This window comes from Notechis scutatus, chromosome 4 (genome assembly GCF_049901735.1).
Source record: "Notechis scutatus isolate UNSWTSFEM ecotype Mainland chromosome 4, rNotScu1.2, whole genome shotgun sequence".
Lineage (NCBI taxonomy): Eukaryota > Metazoa > Chordata > Lepidosauria > Squamata > Elapidae > Notechis > Notechis scutatus.
The window spans coordinates 131967644-131986124 of record NC_142012.1 but is presented as its reverse complement, the minus strand read 5'-3'; the positions used below and the strand labels follow the sequence as shown (position 1 = coordinate 131986124).

The following is an 18481-nucleotide window of genomic DNA, read 5'->3' as shown; positions in this document are numbered from 1 at the left end:
CATCTTTAATGAACAAGTAATCTTAGGTGGGGGGAAAAAAGGAAAGGGGGGGGAAAGAGAATGGAAAGTTTAAGATTGGGAAAAACAACTCCAAAAAAATTAGAGTGAAAAATAAGTATAAAATCAGAAAGCAACAGAAGAGGGAAATGCAGAAGAGAGCATTAGAAGTAGAGAGACAAGGGGGTAAAAAGGGGAGGGAGAAGATGAGAGGGAAGAAAGAAAGGAAAAGAAGTTATAAAGGACAGAAACAAAATATAGAGAAACAGGGCCTATTTAGAGATAATGGGTGAAATTTTAATGGAAAAAGGGATTCTGCAAAGATACATAAGATAGTATTGTTATATTTTAAACAGAAATAATTTTAGAAAATATGAAACAATGTATGATTAAAATGTTTGATAAAATAGCTATCGTAATTCAGTGGAATGCTTGTCAATAAATAAATGTAACAAAATGAATATTTAATTATTTACAAAACATATGTGAAGAGAAATAAGGGAAAAATTAATTATGGAGATTATATGTGTCTTTAAGGAAGTATGATATTTAATTGCAAAGAAGTGTTAAAGATGTTAAGATTTTAATGATTATTAATGATAGAACTGAATTGGAATGGAATGAGGGTTTATAATTACATATATTTATAATCTTTTTTTTTTAAAGAATATAGTGTGTATTATAAGAATGTACCAAGCAGAATTCGATTGGAAGTTATGTATTATATTGAAGGTCATAACCTTAAGGTATATATTGAAGTTTAAATAAGAGTTGAATGGATATAATTAAAAGATATAAAAGTGTCATACTTCAATTAGCAATTACAGGAGAAATTTTGTTTAATGAGAAAAGATAATATGAAATTGAAACAGAACAGACAAAAGTATAAATATAATGATTTGAATTGAGATGAGATAATCAAAATAAAATTGAGAAAATTAAAAGAGGGCAAAAACTATATAGAAAATGTAGAATAGTATAAGATCTGGAATAGAACACAAAAAGGAGAATGAAATTGAGTTTTGTGTCTGTATAAAGAAGTTAAACCCGGGACCATGCTATTTTCAAAAAAGATGTTTTACTTATATTTTGTATGTGTGAAAACCCGAATAAAACTTTATTTTTTTTAAAAAAAGAAGACAATATGTGGGTCTAATAAAGAACATTGCTAATGTTAGAAGATTCTAGTATCAGTAGAAATGTTGGGCTTGGAACCTCCTTAGAAATATAGAATTTAGAGGTTCCATTCAGTCCATAGGAAGTCTGCCCATGTCTGTACTGAAAGCTACATTTTGACTGTAAAAGTGACACTATAATTTACAGTTCTAATCTAGCCTTCAACCTTTCTTTTTTAAGAAAGGTTGTTGAAAGAGTGATTAGTGCACTCTACAGTAAATAGTACAAAAGTGCCTGTAAGAAGTGCATTATCTGGATCTTTTCAGGCTAGGTTCAGGCTGGGGTACAGTACAGTACAGTACAGTACAGTACAGCATTGGTTGCACTTGCCAATGACCTTTGGGGTGGTTAAGATAGAGATAGTGTAACTATTCTGGCCCTTTTGGAGCTCTCGTTGGCTTTAAGTACCATTAACCATGGTATACTTCTGGACTGGCTTCAGGAGTTGGGAGTAGCAGGCACTGGGTTTTATTGATTCTCTTCTTTCCTCTGTGGCCAGTTCCAATTAATGTTGGTCGGAGGGAGGATGACAGGTCCTAGACCCCTGCAGTGTGGGTTGCCCCACGGTTTCAGCCTTTTAATCTTTTTATAGTCTACATGAAACTACTGGGGAATGTCATCTATCAGTAGGGCCCCAGTATTGTCAGCTGGACAGATGATGCTCTGATGGTGCTGGGTGAATGCCCAGAAGCTGTAAAGGCCTGGAATGTGTTCCCTGGAGTGAGCGGTACACAATCTGGGGGTCCTTCTAAACATACAGGGATCTTTGCATAGATTTGTCTGGTGCATCAATTGCATCTTTTCCTCAACCAGGAGGCCTTTCTCACAATCACTCAAGCCTTAGTCATCTCTTGTTTGGATTATTGCTATGCACTATACATGGATCTGACTTGAAGACCACCTAGAAGCAACAATTGGTCTAGAAGGCAGCAACTCATGCAATGTTGAGTGCTCCTAAAGTTACCCATTTTACATCTCTATTGCACAGAATAAACTGGCAGTCTCTGCCTATGGAACCCTCTTTCCTGAGGGTTCAGATGTCTGTCCAAGTCAGACATCTATCCTGCCAGCCTTCCAAAAAACAATGAACTTTCCCCCCAAGTACTGGGAAAGAATAAGGTGATAACATATTGGAAAATTAATATCAACTTTTTGGTTTTAATGTTTATATTTTTAAAAGTTTTAATGTGGGGTTTATGTTGCCTTATAATTGATATTGTTTTAATTCTTGATTGGGAGCTGTCCAGAATTTGGGATAAGATGGACAGCTGCATTTAAAAAAACATAAAAAATACATGGCCTTTTACAATTCTTTTGTATCATTTCAGATGGTTTACAGCCTGTAACTTTGTGGGCTTTGTGGCTATTCTTTGGCAATGATCATTGTTGTGCTAATAAGAGATACTTATTGCATCTTTCTCTCCTGTTGTTTTGGTTCATAACTGAAGCAGGCATTTTCCCAACAATACAAGATACATACCTATGTTTCTATGGCCATAAGAATGGGTTCTGTTTTTATAGAGGCTGTCCCTGGTCTTTCCTTTTAATATCACTGAATAAATATTATTCAGTCAGATAATGGTAAATTCTCTGAAATATTTAGGAAGAATGACTTTTTCAAAATACTTTGTTGGTTTAGAAGGAATAATGGTTTCTACTCTAATATTTGTGTAAGGTTTATTCAGCTGTGTTTGGTTATTAACATTTATCACTGTCTAATTTGGTATAGCCTTTGCTTGCTTATGGAGCAGTTGAATTGTTGAATTTGGCTATTGAAATTATTTTTTGCTACATTTCTATTCTGTTTTTGTTGTTATCAATTAACGTAAATTCCTTCTTTATCTTATATGATTCTCTGTAATGGGTGAAGTTCAATCTGTAATAAATAATGACACATTTAACACATCCAGAAACAAACCAAATTTTGAACTATGGAAATATGAGGACACTTGTTTGGATATGCTATAGTGTTGATGAACCTGTATCAGTTTCTCATAAACAATTGATTATGGCTTAATCTGCTAAAGATGGGTGAAGTTCAGTCACCATAAGAGAATGACTAAGTTTTCTTTATCATTCTACGCAAGATGATCTAATATCTTCCTCTAAGGTTTCTGGAAAGATTATCCACTAATATATCTCAGATTAAAGTACAAATTTAAAGTTAACAGGAGATGATCACTACCAGGTAGCAATAAATTTTGACTTGGTTCAGCAAGTCCAGCAACCTATAAAAAGTTGCTATACAGTTAGTGGTAATCATTGTGCCTCTTGATTGGTGTATACATTCTCCTGGACAGTTCCTACTGATTGTCCTTTTAAACTACTTAAATATAAATTAGTAAAGATGTGACCCAAGAAAAGCTCTGCAAAATTACCGTATGCATATTTAAACTGGTGTGTTACAAAGGGAAACAAATACTTTATCAGGGAGAACTGCTGGCATTTTAGTTAAAGGCAATATAATTTAGATTCTATTCTGGCCTTGAAGTCACCTCCTATATTTACAGGTGGTTGTGAGAAACTGGTATCATCCATCTATATTTTACCTTGTACTGTTTATTTAAAGACAAATTTACATTTTCCTAAGTAATGTACAACATCCGGACTGTTATATTTGGCCTTCTGAACCATCGTGTTCTGGGATACCAGTGAAAATGGGAGAAAATGAATGTCAGTCAGATTGTATGAAGTTTTATGACCTCAGCTAGAGTTTTCACTGAGGTTGGAATTACAGAAACCATTTGTTTGCTCATCTATTGCTGCCCTCTGCTTCTGCTTCTTCAAGGATACACATCAGTTCAATGGCAGGGATTCAGCTCCCAGAATTTAAGTGTAAATGCTCCAGCAAGGGGAGCACTTGCAAAAGAGGTGGTTTATCCCATTGCATTTAGCAAGTAGGTAACTGTTGTCCATAGGTTGGAACATCAAGACTTTAATTCAAAAAAATCATTTTTGAACTTGAATTTGATTTTAGGAGATTAAACCGACAACTGTAGGGGTTTCTATGCCATTTTTTTCTCAGCAGTAATAACAAACTATTTCTACTAGCCACACACTGCTTCGCTCTTGGCCTCCTTTATTGTGGGGATAGATGAAAGCAACTGTTCATGAAAAAAAACAAGGCTAACCAGAATTTCTTTTATAACTTAAGCAAAATTTGGTTACCTAGGCAAAATGTTGTGATGTAAATATAAGACTTTAAAAGATTAGGATTTACAATGACAGGCAAAAATATGTTCAGACTGAATAGGATATAGATGTATTGATAAAATGTAATAGCTTTGTTCACAAATGATACAATGGCAGAATGTAGCTTGTATGACTTTGACGATGTGCAGAAACCAGCCATTGCATTTGGAAAAGCATGTTGTAGGTCCTAGTATTTTTTTGTGAATCCAGTTGTTGTGATACAGATAGGAATAGAATAGAATAGAATAGAATAGAATAGAATAGAATAGAATAGAATAGAATAGAATAGAATAGAATAGAATAGAATAGAATTCTTTATTGGCCAAGTGTGACTGGACACACAAGGAATTTGTCTTGGTGCAAATGCTCTTAGTGTACATAAAAGAAAAGATACATTTGTCAAGAGTCAAGAATGATAAGGTACAACACTTAATTATAGTCATAGGGTACAATAAGTAATCAAATCATACTAGGAAACAGTCAATATAAATCATAAGGATACAAGCGGCAAAGTTACAGTCATACAGTCACAAGGGGGAGGGGATGGGTGATAAGGAGTGATGAGAAGATTAATAGTAATAATAATACAGATTTTATAAATAGTTGGACAGTAATGAGGAAATTATTTGTTTAGCAGAGTGATAGCTGTCATGTCCCTGGTGGAGACTGACTCGGAGGAAGAGGAGGAACAGCCAACAGGGAGTGGGAGTGTGGCTCCAGAGGTTGTGGAGGAGGGTGGGGAAGGGCAGAGGCCTGCTGAGCAATCAGAGGAGGATCCAGGCCCATCCCCTATCCATCCTAGATCACGCAGGGAGGAGAGGCTCAGAGAAAAGTGAGGTCTACTCAGGAGGAGGTTACCATGATCCTCCTCGTGGCTTGCAGGTGGGAGCTATGTATATAAGTTTGTAACTACGCAGTCAGAATTGCTGGAGTCAAAGTTTAGTGTTTACTTTGAAAGAGGTTTATCTTTGCTGCCGTTCTTCCCCTGGACTCTCCTCGGTTATTTTCCTGGAGTTTATGATTAGTTATCTTGACTTGCTTCAGAACTCTCATCAATGAGGTTTGTTTTGGTTTTCTTTTTGCCTCATTATTTACTTTTGTGACTTTAAACTATGCCTAATAAAACAGTGAAGTTAAGTTGAAGGCCTTACCGGGCTTTAATGTATGTTTTGGGTTTTGGTTATTTTGAGAGACTACGAGTCATCACAATAGCATTTGGGGGAAAACTGTCCTGGTGTCTAGTTCTGGTGTGCAGTACTCTATAGCATCATTTTGAGGGTAGGAGTTGAAACAGTTTATGTCCAGGATGTGAGGGGTCTGTAAATATTTTCACAGCCCTCTTTTTGACTTGTGCAATATACAGGTCCTCGACTGAAGGCAGGTTGGTAGTAATTGTTTTTTCTGCAGTCTTAATTACTCTCTGAAGTCTGTGTCTGTCTTGTTGGGTTGCAGAACCAAACCAGACAGTTATAGAGGTGCAGATGATAGACTCAATAATTCCTCTGTAGAACTGGATCAGCAGTTCCTTGTGCAGTTTGAGCTTTCTGAGTTGGCGCAGAAAGAATATTCTTTTTTGATGACATTTTTGATGTTAGGTGACCATTTTAGATCTTGTGATATGATAGAACCTAGAAATTTGAAGGTCTCTACTGTTGATACTGTGTTGTCTAGTATTGTAAGAGGTGGTAGTATGGGAGGGTTTCTCTTAAAGTCCAACACCATTTCTATGGTTTTGAGTGTGTTCAGTTCCAGATTGTTCCAATCACACCACGAGGCAAGTTTTACATCCTCCCATCTGTATGCGGATTCGTCATTGTCTCGAATGAGACTAATCACTGTTGTATCATCTGCAAACTTCAGTATTTTAACAGATGGATCGTTTGAGATGCAGTCATTGGTATATAGGGAGAAGAGAAGTGGAGAAAGCACACAGCCTTGGGGGGGGGTGCTAATTGGCAGAGGTGATTCTGCCTAGCTTCACTTGCTGCTTCCTGTCTGTTAGGAAGCTTATGATCCACTTACAAGTGTGTTCAGATACCACTAGCTGGTTTAGTTTAGTTAGAAGAATGTCTGGAATTATGGTACTGACTGCTGAACTAAAGTCTACAAAGAAGACCCTTGTGTAGGTCTTTGAAGATTCAAGATGTTGCAGGATGTAGTGCAAAGCCATATTAACAGCATCATCTGTCAATCTAATTGCTCGGTATGCAAATTACAGAGGGTCTAACAGCAGATCCATGATGGTTTTCAGGTGGGACAGCACTAGCCTTTCAAAGGTTTTCATAACTACAGATGTTAGAGCAACTAGTCTGTAGTCATTCAGTTCTCTGATGGAGGGCTTCTTTGGCACTGGGATGATAGTAGAGCATTTGAAGCGAGAAGGAACATAGCACATCTCTAGTGATCTATTGAAGATTCGGCTGAAGATGGGGGCCAATTGGTCAGCACAGACTTTTAAGCAAGGAGTGATCTGGTCTGGCTCTGGTGCTTTTCCTGGCATTTGTCTATGAAATAGATCTTGCATTTCTTTTTCTGTGATTACCAAAGGTAGTGAACCCAATGGGTTGAGGTCAGTTGTAGGAGGCTTGGCTGTTGTTGGTGTGTTTGAGATAGTGGGTTGTGGAGATAGGTGGCTGTAGTTTCCTTTCAAACCTGCAGTAAAACATGTTCAGGTCATCTGCTAGTTATTGGTTTCCTTCTGCCTGGGAAGGAGGTTTGCTGAAGCCAATGATGTTTTTAAGAGTTTTCCACAGGTTTGCTGGTTCATTTGTTGAGAACTGATTCCTTAACTTTTCAGAATAGCTTCTTTTTGCTGCTCTGCTCTCTCTTTTTAATACATTTCTGGCCTGTTTGTATAGCATTCTGTCACCTTTTTTATAGGCTTCTTCTTTGTAGCTGCATAGTGATTAGAGTCACACATTTCCCTAAACCAGGGTTTAGGGAAATGTGTGACTCTAATCACTATGTGAAGTGGTATAATGCCATGTGGTTAACCTGATTGCTAATCAGTTTTTGAGGTCACTGAACTCTCAGTGGACCACAAGGCTAATATTAACTGGAAAACATTCTGACTTATTATTTAAACCATAGTGTTATTCTGCTATCTTTTTCTTGATATTTAATAAGTAGCTGTGAGAAAAATGTCTGTGGCCAAATCAAGGCAGCTTAATATGTTATTAATATTACTGATATATTAACTCATACAGAAACCATTATTTTTTTCAAAAATGTTCCTTTGTTTTTTTAAAAATATATTTTTTAAAAATATAAATTTTCCATACATGGTGGATATCTATCCAAAGAATGACTACATAATAGAATATTTGTAAATATTTAAGTAAATGGGAACAATAACTTAGTTCTGTTAAAACCATAGTATTTTCTATGAAAAATATTTGCTAATTTAAGTGTAAAGAACTAAAATTCAGTCTATCCAAATTATCCCTTAAATGTGACCATTTCATCAGTTTCTGGTTATAGGAAACTGCTTAAAATATAACTTACAATGTATTTTTCTGTATTCAGTGACTATAGTGACATATACCTGCATGTTAACCAACTATTACATGTTCATATTTAACAGAGTAACAGAGTTGGAAGGGACCTTGGAGGTCTTCTAGTCCAACCCCTGCTCAAGCAGGAAACCCTATACCTTTTCAGACAAATGATTGTCCAATCTCTTCTTATAAATCTCCAATGTTGAAGCACCCACAATTTCTGGAGGCAAGTCATTGCACCGATTAATTATTCTATTTCTTCTGAATTCTAGGTTGGTTCTCTCCTTAATTAATTTCTATCCATTGCTTCTTGTCCTGCCTTGAGGAGCTTTGGACAATAGATTAGCCCACTCTTCTTTATGGCAATCCCTTAGATATTGGAACACTGTTATCATGTCATCCCAGTCTTTCTTTTCATTAAACTAGACATACCCAGTTCCTGTAACTGTTCTTTGTATGTTTTAACCTCCAGTCCTCAATCATCTCTGTTGCTCTTCTCTGCACTCTTTCTAGAATCTCAACATCTTATTTATATCATGGTGACCAAAACTGGATGCAATATTCTAAGTGTGGTCTTACCAAGGCATTATAAAGTGGCATTAACACTTCATGTGATCTTGATTGATTGATTTATTATGTGCCATTAAGATGGTGTTAACTCTTAGCAACTAGATAGATAGGATAATCTCTCCTGATCATGGTCCTCCAGGTCTTCTAATCTCTTTTTTTCTTCCTTGTACTCTTTTCAGTACTATAAACTTCTCCCTAGAGCTATGGCTTCACATCCAAAGCAGGAGAATTTGAGCCTGGTTATTTATGCTTCAATAATATTCTGAGCTGATTTATCTGATGATCCATTTGTTTGTTCTGGGATCAGTGAATCTCCCTTGTTAGATGAGATTAGGCATCTTGCTAGGTTTAGGAGAGCCATTAAAACCTGGCTTTTAAAGAAAGCTCTATGAGAGGTTCTAGGATAGAAAACAGCATAGAAGCCCCAATTAATCAATCATGCTTCTGATACTCAGATAAAGTAATCTGGTCCATATTCATATTAATTTTGGGGAGGCTTTAGTACATGCATACATTGTTAATGAAAACAATGAGCTAAGTGCTTGTGTTACAGAGCTACCTGTATATTTATAAGTCCCTCTCTATGGTGAAATATATGGATTGAGATGCGTAACACTTTTTCTGTATTCCAGTCACGTGTAAGGTTAACTATATGGAGAGAAAAAGATGAAATTTATAATCTACTTTCATAATCTAACGCTAAAGAATTAGGCAGTTCTAGGTGCCTCTTAGTGCTTAATATTGGTATCCAGCAGACATTCCCAGGGCAGTTTAATAAATATGAACTACACACTTCTCTATGTAAAGACAACTTCTGGAAATCGTTTTGTTTCTATAAATACTCATGTTCTGATTTCTTTCCTTCTTCACAAGTTCCTTAGCGTCAGAAAAATAATTGTTGAAGCAATTTCCTGGGTATTGTCAGAGGAATACATTTTAGACTCTTCTGGTCATTATGATAGTTGTCTCAATACTAAACACTTGTTTTCCTATTCATAAAAATGTGATTTCCCCTCCTTTCCTATCAGAAAGTTCAAATCATTTTTTTCAGAGTTCCAATAGCACAATATATGTGGTTTTATTAATTTGACACTACCTAAGACCTTGCTGCTATAAATAATGAGATTGGTTGCTGCTCTTCATGAAGAAATGTCGGACTTTTCATATTATCATGAAGCTGATATCTCCTTGTGTCAAATGTGGAAACAGATAATTATCCAAGAATTTGGAATAGAATTAACACACACAAGAGCACGTCATGAACATTTCCTCCAGCAAACAAGATGGGTAATTGCTGTACAAAGCAAAGAGAAATGTTTCATTCACTTCCTTCAGCCAATTTGGAAGGTGCTACTGACTTAACAAATCATATCATGCATTTCCAAAAATTGTGTCATTCAAGGACTGACGCGGTACTTCTCATTTCACACTTTTTAGGTCTGATCAAACAGATTGTTTCTACCCTGTCAGTGTAAGGCTAAAAGCTGGCAGTGTGATGTTTAGATACAAGATAGCCTCACCACACGTAAAAGCTATCATCAGCTGTTGCATAACAAATGGATCCTTGAAAGCATTTGTTCTCATTGGTCTAAAGCTTCCTATGGATTAAAAAAAAATAGCTATACATAATATGTGCAGTAATTTTCATATCTGTTGGGGAAGAGGAATTATAAGAAGTACCTACCAACTTGCAAAAGCGATATTTATTTTTTTGAAGATTTGTTATATAAAATGTATACATATATAACAGTTTGCAAAACATAAGTCAGGTAAGTCAAGTAAGGATAAATAGATAAATATAAGTTAGATAAATTATCAGGCCTAAACTTGTGTTCTTAAAAAACTTATCTCCCTTTTAGTCAGGTATCTCCAGGAAATATCCAAAGGACCTCTAAGGAACAGCCAATCTTAAATGCAGTTTTCTATGACCTCCTGCCCTCTGGTTTTGTTGGCACTGTAGCTTTTATATTTCCCAACCATTGGGAATTCCTTTAGTTGGGAATATAGAAAATTGCAATCCTATCCAAGTTTGGTAAACTTTCTAATTTGTTCCCTAAATGTGTGCTATTCAGAGATATGTGAGATATACTAATTTATTCACCACTGAAATAAATTAGCTATATCTTGTCTTTTATTTAAATTAGAGGTACATGAGGAAGCCTGTATTCCTGGGACATAGTTGTGGAGGAAGTCACATGCACGCCCCAGAATAATTCATATTCATGCCTTCTCCCCCAAAAGCAGAAAGGATATTCTATTTTATTCTATATACATACATATACATACATATATACATACATATATGAACCCATACATGCAACCTTCTACAATGCTGTTACAAATCTGGGACTGGAACAACTAGTAACCAACAATACTAGACTTAACAACTGCCTCGATCTCATCTTCTGCAATAGTTTGAATTTAATTTACAGAATACAAACTAAAGAACCCTTTTCCAACAGTGCCCACGATATGATTGACTTTTGTCTCAACATAACGCCCACACAAAAATCATCACAATGACAGAATTCCCAATTGTAAATTCAAAAAAGGCAACTATGATCTTATAGACAACGATATCTCATCCCTTGATTGGCAATCTCTATTCACTGGATGCAATACTGTCGAAGACCATTGAAGTAAAAAGAGTCATCAAACTATATGTACCAATAACAACTCCCAAAACCAGAAAAAAAGAAATTACCCATAACAACTTCAATCCAAAAAGAGATCACTCTGGCGGAAAAACAAATCTGGTCATGTTGCCAACTTCAAAAGCTGATACAAAAATTTATGCCACCAGATAAAGACTGAATGCACCAATTATCACATTAAACAAGAGGAAAACCTTCTATGCACCAATTCCACCCGCGCTTTTTACAATTTTGTAAACAACAAACTGAAATACTCAAGGTCCATCCCACCCCTGATAGGACCTAATGGTAAAGACTGCAATGACGACACCATTAAAGCCAACCTCTTTAATGCATTCTTTGGCTCAGTATTTGTAAACAGCAATGGATCATGCCCAGTATTTCCTAACCACAGAAAACTACAATGATCTAATATATATAGATTTTACAGAAGACAATGTTGAAAAAGCACTACACAATCTAAAACCATCTCTATCTATTTGACCGGACGGAATATGTGCCTACTTCTTAAAAAAGCTATCCACTGCCATAGCAGAACCTCTAAGCATAATCTTTGAAAAATCTTTCAGGACCAGCTCCTTGCCAAAACTATGGTCACAAGCCACGGTCATCCTCATCTTCAAAAAAGGAGACCCCAGCCTAACTGGAAATTACAGACCAATCTCCTTATGCTACGTCACCTGTAAAGTGGAATCAATTATTAACCAATCCATTATCCTCCACTTAGAGACAAACAACCTACTCTCTAATAAACAATTTGGTTTCAGAAAAAAACTTTCTGCAACTCTTACACTTCAAAAACATATGGACTACACAACTCAATCAGGGCAAAACAATAGACACAATCTACATAGACTTCTGTAAAGCCTTTGATTCAGTGGTACACGACAAACTACTCCTAAAACTAAAATCTTATGGTATCTCTGGACACCTGCATAACTGGATAGAAGCATTCCTGTCAAACAGACAACAAATGGTCAAAATTGGGGGGTGTCCTATCAAATTCTGTACCTGTCAATAGTGGTGTCCCCCAAGGCAGTGTTCTAGGACCAACCCTCTTCATATTCTACATAAATGACCTCTGTGATCATATTAAGAGCAAATGTGTTTCTTTGGCTGATGATGTAAAGCTGTTCAATACTACAGACAATACTGCTACCCTTCAAAAAGATCTTGACTATGTATCAGAATGGTCAAACAAAGGGCAACTTCAAATCTCAACAAATAAATGCTCGGTCTTACATATTGACAAAAAAAATCAAAAAATAAAATACAGGCTGAATAGTCAAGACCTTGTTGATGATCCAAGCTCTATAAAGGACCTTGGAATACTCATTTCTAATTATCTAAGTGCTAGAGCCTGCTGTAACTACATAGCCAAAAAGGCATTAAGAGTTGTAATCCTAGGTAGCTTTTTCTCTGGTCCTATCACACTAATAACTAGAGCATACAAAACATTTGCTAGACCAATACTCGAATACAGCTCATCAGTCTGGAACCCACATTATGTATCTGATATTAACACAGTTGAGAAAGTCCAAAAATATTTCACAAGAAGAGTTCTCCACTCCTCTACTCGTTGTAGAATACCTTATGCCACCAGACTTGAAATTCTAGACCTAGAAAACCTTGAATTACGCCGTCTTCGGTCTGATTTAAGTATGGTACATAAAATCATACATTGCAATGACTTACCTGTCAATGAATACTTCAGCTTCAACCATAACAACACAAGAGCACACAATAGATACAAACTCAAGGTTAACCACACCAAACTTGATTGCAGGAAATACGACTTGAGCAATAGAGTGGTCAATGTCTGGAATACTCTATCTGACTCTGTGGTTTCTTCCCCAAACCCCAAAAACTTTAACCTGTCTACTATTTAACTGTCTACTATTGACCTCACCCCTTTCCTAAGAAGTCTGTAGGGGGTGTGCATAAGCACACCAACATGCCTGCCATCCCTGTCCTATTGTTTCTTTTATTTTTCTTATATATATGTCCATGTACTGATAACTATGTTTTTACTTATACCTATTATCTTGTAAGCAATTGACAAATCAAAATAAATAAATAAATAAATAAATATACATACGTACACACACACACATACATTATATATATCATATATTATTATATCATATTATTATCATCATATCAAATTCTCTTTTTTGAAATGAAGTGATTAGTTCAAAATTAGCTCCACATTTTGAAGTTCCACGTAGAAATTACAGCATTTGAGTAATATTCTTTTTTATCGTTTTGCTACTATTATGTAGGACCACACTTTTTCCTTGAAAACAATAAATTTTTTTATGAAAACATTATCTAGTATCTTGTGGTTAAACCTGCTGAGGGATATTGCATTAGAATATATTTTTATTTTTAGTGGATGAGACTCTAACCTTTAGAAACTAATGTTACAAGCTTCTGTTTAGTAATTCTGTGATTTGTTTTAGAACAAAAGGTCATAAACCATGTTTAATAGTGTGTATAGTAAAAGAAGATTCACTGCAAGATACCATGTAGAATTCTATGCCTATCTTTACATCTATCTTTAGAGCTGTGGATCCAGCCAGGGTAATCATCATATGGAGTTTTTGCAATAGCAGATTAATTCCTGCACAGCTTGCTTGGCTTGTTAAGTACTAATACATAAAGTAAAAAATTGCAATGGAAAAAATGAAAAAAAAACTTCTGCAATTCATTCTGACTCCATGATCTTCAAAAGACATCAGAAATCTGAGAGACAACTAAGCATGTATTCATCTTGTACAGAATGTTACCAAAAGCAGTTTTTTTTCAGCCCTGTCTGCATGACATCAGGCTTTTAAACAATGAATGGCAGCTATGAGAACATCAAACTACTTGTTTAAAAATAAAATTAACTATTGGATATTGTTTTATTAGCACAAATCATGCTTCTGACACCCATAAATGAAATAATCTGTAAAAAGTGTGACACTGGGTGAACTTTTTTTAAAAATAGAGATGAATAACCATTCAATTTTTCCCCAAGAGAAAGGGACATTTGTTGATGATGAATGCTTTTGTTACCTTCCATAAAAGACAGTAATGATTCATTGAATGATGCAAAATGCAAATGTATACAACAGATTCCGGCTGTCTCAAATCATGCCAAATATCTCTGCTGTTCAAACAGAAATTCATTATTCACTTCTGTTAGAGGCCATCACTGTACCAACCTTCAGAGAGATTCTTATATGGATGGTGGGGTATGTTAGTTGACTTGTTAAAAACAGGAAATTCGACTCTGGAGGTTAGTAGCAAGAATCTTTTTTTAAGACAGTGGACAAGAAAATGCGAAAAAATAGTATTTTTAATGCAGCAATTGATAAAACAGAAGCAATGCTTTCATATTACCAACTAGATACTTAAGAGTATGGTTAGTAGATAACTGGATAGGCAAAAGATATGAACAATTGGAAAAGGGAGAAAGGAGGTCACGTTAACTATTTAGCTTTATGGTGTTAAAGTAAATTACAGTAAAAAACTGAAAAAATGTACATGTATATGACAGTTCTTTTTCCAGCAGGATAGACTGATTCCTCAATGGTAGGAATATGCGAAAACCATTTAGGAGACTAAAGTGTGTAACTGACAAGGATTGCGTCAATTTCGGGCAGCAGTGCAAGCTGGTGGGAGAACACTAATCAACTAATTAAGGTCACAGAGCAGAGCTTACAAATTTGTAGTTAACTCTTATTGGGAAAGCACCATACCAGGAGAAAGCTATTCTGGAAGAAAGAAGCTTGTTAGATAAAAAGTCAGACAATATTTGATTTAAAGGCCATGCCTGCTGACAGAAGACATGAAGTCACAATTGAATATGCATTGCCAGAAGTCTAGTAACTCTTGTAAAGGGACTACCACCCTCAAGACCTGAACACAATAGCAATTTCCAATTTGTATTTCCCAGCAAGTATTATTAAGAGGTATAGAGAACCTCAGCTACTGGAGGTAATATAAATCCAATGTGAATGAAAAACTTGTAAAAGCTAAAGATAGGAAATATGGCAGTTGATAGCCAATTGATATGTTCTAAAACCAATAGCATTGAAAATAAAATTTTATATGGTAGCTGTAAAAGAACCAAAATGCTCAAAAGACTGATGTTAGAAGGTGAGACTGCATATAGAAGTATGTCTAATAAAATGCCTTGAGTTTTAATAATAAACTCATCAGTAATGCTCTTCCATTTAGTAGTTCATATTGCTTTTAATGAATTTATATTAAACTACCAATTCTGACTTCATTGGGAAAACTGAACAATAATTTAAAAAACAGTATTACATTTTTTCCCCTAGAAATCTGAATACTTTTGTCAATATTTTGCATTGTAGCTGGCAGCCCACACAACAAGTCTACAATCCGAAAGTTGGATTGACAGGGAAGGCAGCAGTGGGAATGGAATGAGCAAAGAGACAGAATCCAGTGGAGACTGTGATGATGAAGATGGATGCCAAGGATCAGGTGATAAAAGCTACACAAAAGGTATGGCTATTAATTTTGCTTATATGCACTTAGAAAGTTCACCAAAGCTGGGTTGTCTGTGCCATTTGCTATATAGCAACATAAACCATGGTTGAACTCAATGTGAACAAACCTTACTTCTTCCAAGACTCAATCCTATTCTCTTCAGCAGAGGCTTTTGCTCTCCAATTTACTTAACTGCAGCATCCCATGCATGCATCGGCTATAATTTGATTTTTAAGTTGATCAGACATGCATTATAAACTTCATTTATTAAAACTAGCCATTAGTTAGTTTCACATTATGATCACAAGAAGAGGTTAGATATATTCACAGTGAGAAACATCAACTTTCTCCTGTTTGTGTTTTCCATAAGCCGAAGAAAATGTATTCTTAGATCTTTGATGGTTTAAAGTTTAAAAAGTTAAAGTTAAAAAATATGGTTTAAAGTTTAATATAAAAGCTACCAATAAGACCATTTTGATTTAAGAACTTTGAAATATATGGTTCAATAGCATTGCTATTAACTTTATAAATTTGAATGTTGTGGGACAAGTATGTAGAGGACCCAAAACTATTGTCACTATTTAAAATGTTTAAAGTTTACTGTAAGATAGTTCTTCCATTATTCTTCCATTGGCTGGTCTGTTTGTTTGTTTATTCTGTTCTTCCTTTGAAAAATATGGTCCCTCTTTTTTCTTTCTTTTTTTAAATGTGAATCAGCTTGAACTTTAAAAAATTGTTGCTTTCTAGGGTTAGAATTCTAGGACAGCAAGTTCTTAATTTTAAGTATGGTTGCATTTAAATAATATTTAATTAAAGCAATCCTTTTACTGTAACAATTCTTGTCCAATTTTCATTTCTCTTTGTTCAGTGGGATTTGTTTTTAATTTAATAAATGCTTTAAGTAAATTGTTTGCATTTCAAATTAGTCCAAATGCTGCAGTGGAAATTTTAATTGCTATACTTTCAATGCAAATACTGTGTTTTTGTTTGGTTTTGGTTTTAGTCATCCACTAACATAGAAGAAAGCGTTTTAAATTTGTCTTACTAACACAAATAACAGTGTTTGAAAGTGGTCCATGTTTTCCCTATGATAATGTCATGGATTTGGGAGAAGTGATGTGGAATAGAAAGAGAGAACAATGTTTTTGTATAAATTATGTCTATCAAAATATAGCCCAAATAATTGCAGTGAATAGTCTAGTCCCATTAAACATAGCAATTCCTTCTTTAAAGCATTATAATCATGTTGTATCATTAAAATATTTACTATTTAAAATTATTAATAAAAGTAATAATATATTTAAATAACTGAGGTTACTTGCGCATTTTTTTGCATATTTAGATTTAATTACGTAACTTTCACTTAAGGAATAGTAAGTGGTAAGAATTATAATAATTCTTTCCATGTAGGAGAATCGCCATGTTTTAGAATTATAATAATTCTTTCTGTGTAGGAGAATAGCCATGTTGTCTGTATGCTACAAGATTTTTGGAGTAATTATTTTAGGCATTATAAGGTATTTATGTATTATTTATATGTTTTATAAACTGAAATAAATCTTAATTGTTTAAATTAGATTTAATATTGTAGATATATTTATTTTGCCATTTAGATACACCGGAATCTTTGTTCAAGAATGAAAAAGAAAAGTTTTTTGTGCTGCAATTTTTCTATACTTTGATACAGTTTCTTGTCTTAAACTGTAGCAACAACTGTGATGATAAATATTAATACAGATGTTTTAAAAGGATCTGAATAAAAACATGGAGAATCATGTATCAATGACTAGAAGTCTTGATGATAATAAATGATTATAGGAGGCATACTTTAAACACAAGGGAACAATAATAAATGGATGTTACCATCCATGTTTGTGACCTCTGTCACTACCTCAGGTTTGATATTGTGTGACACTAAATGCTATATTCAGTCTAGTCCAGGGCTTTTTTTATGGTTTTACATAGCTGCAATTCTATCATTGTCTATGTAAAAAAAACAGTAAGAATATTTTCTGTCCCTATGTCATTTAAGACTTTATTGGTGATAGCCAGCACTTTAGGACAGCCCAGAAACCCACTGGAAGTTACTGTGGCTAGTATTGGTATTACAGGACATGCCAAACCTGTCTATATTGCTGTGTTCTGAACTAATAATACTCATGGGAGGCAACTAAGATGTGAGAGAGCAAGACCTCCCATCCAGCAATGGGCACAATTAGTATGCAAGATAAACTGTGTAAAGATCTTCATAACCATGGTTGCCACTTGGTCTTTAAGCAGGAGCCATGGTAAAGTTCAAGGTGGAAAACCTATGGATCTGGTTGGCATTAGAGCCCACAGTCCTTTGGTCTTGCCACAATTGATCCAAAGGCTATTCTTCCCCATCCATACTCTCTAAGCTCTGGGACAAAACCTTGATTGGGAACGACTCACCCAGTTAATCTAAGGCAGAAAAATTCAGCTAGTTATCATCATGATATCATACACCATATCAACAGAAGCACACAACTACCCCATACAAACATGATTTTCCATTATAGCAACAACTGTGCAAAATGTTGCAATGTCCAATATTTCTATTTAGCATTTCAACCAGCAAGTCATGATATTTCCCAAGATACTCAATTCATTTTTCCATGAAGATGGTGTATTTCTGGCTACACAATTGTTCAGAGGATACGTTTGCCATTGGCATACACAAATTGCACATCCTCCTTTAATAAGCAAATGGATGGCTTTTAAAAATGATGTTCTTGATATTATGCTGCCTCATTTATGTCACATCTCAACAGCTATTAAAAATTAATGCATTTCTGTCACTCTTCATTCATTATCAATCTCACTTTTCCCATGTCAGGAACCTTTTAACCCTCATTATTATGATTGTCTCTG

General features: G+C 35.1%; 1 protein-coding gene across 2 annotated transcripts in view; it reads left to right on the top strand.

Annotated features, from left to right (window-relative positions):
* Nucleotides 1-18481, top strand: part of LOC113412923 (glypican-5-like) — a 355203-nt gene that overhangs the window by 254573 nt on the left and 82149 nt on the right. For both annotated transcript variants that reach the window (XM_087964977.1, XM_087964976.1), the window contains one exon: nt 15454-15604. In XM_087964977.1, coding sequence (XP_087821103.1) covers nt 15454-15604 — 151 coding nt within the window. The remainder of the gene's footprint in view (nt 1-15453; nt 15605-18481) is intronic.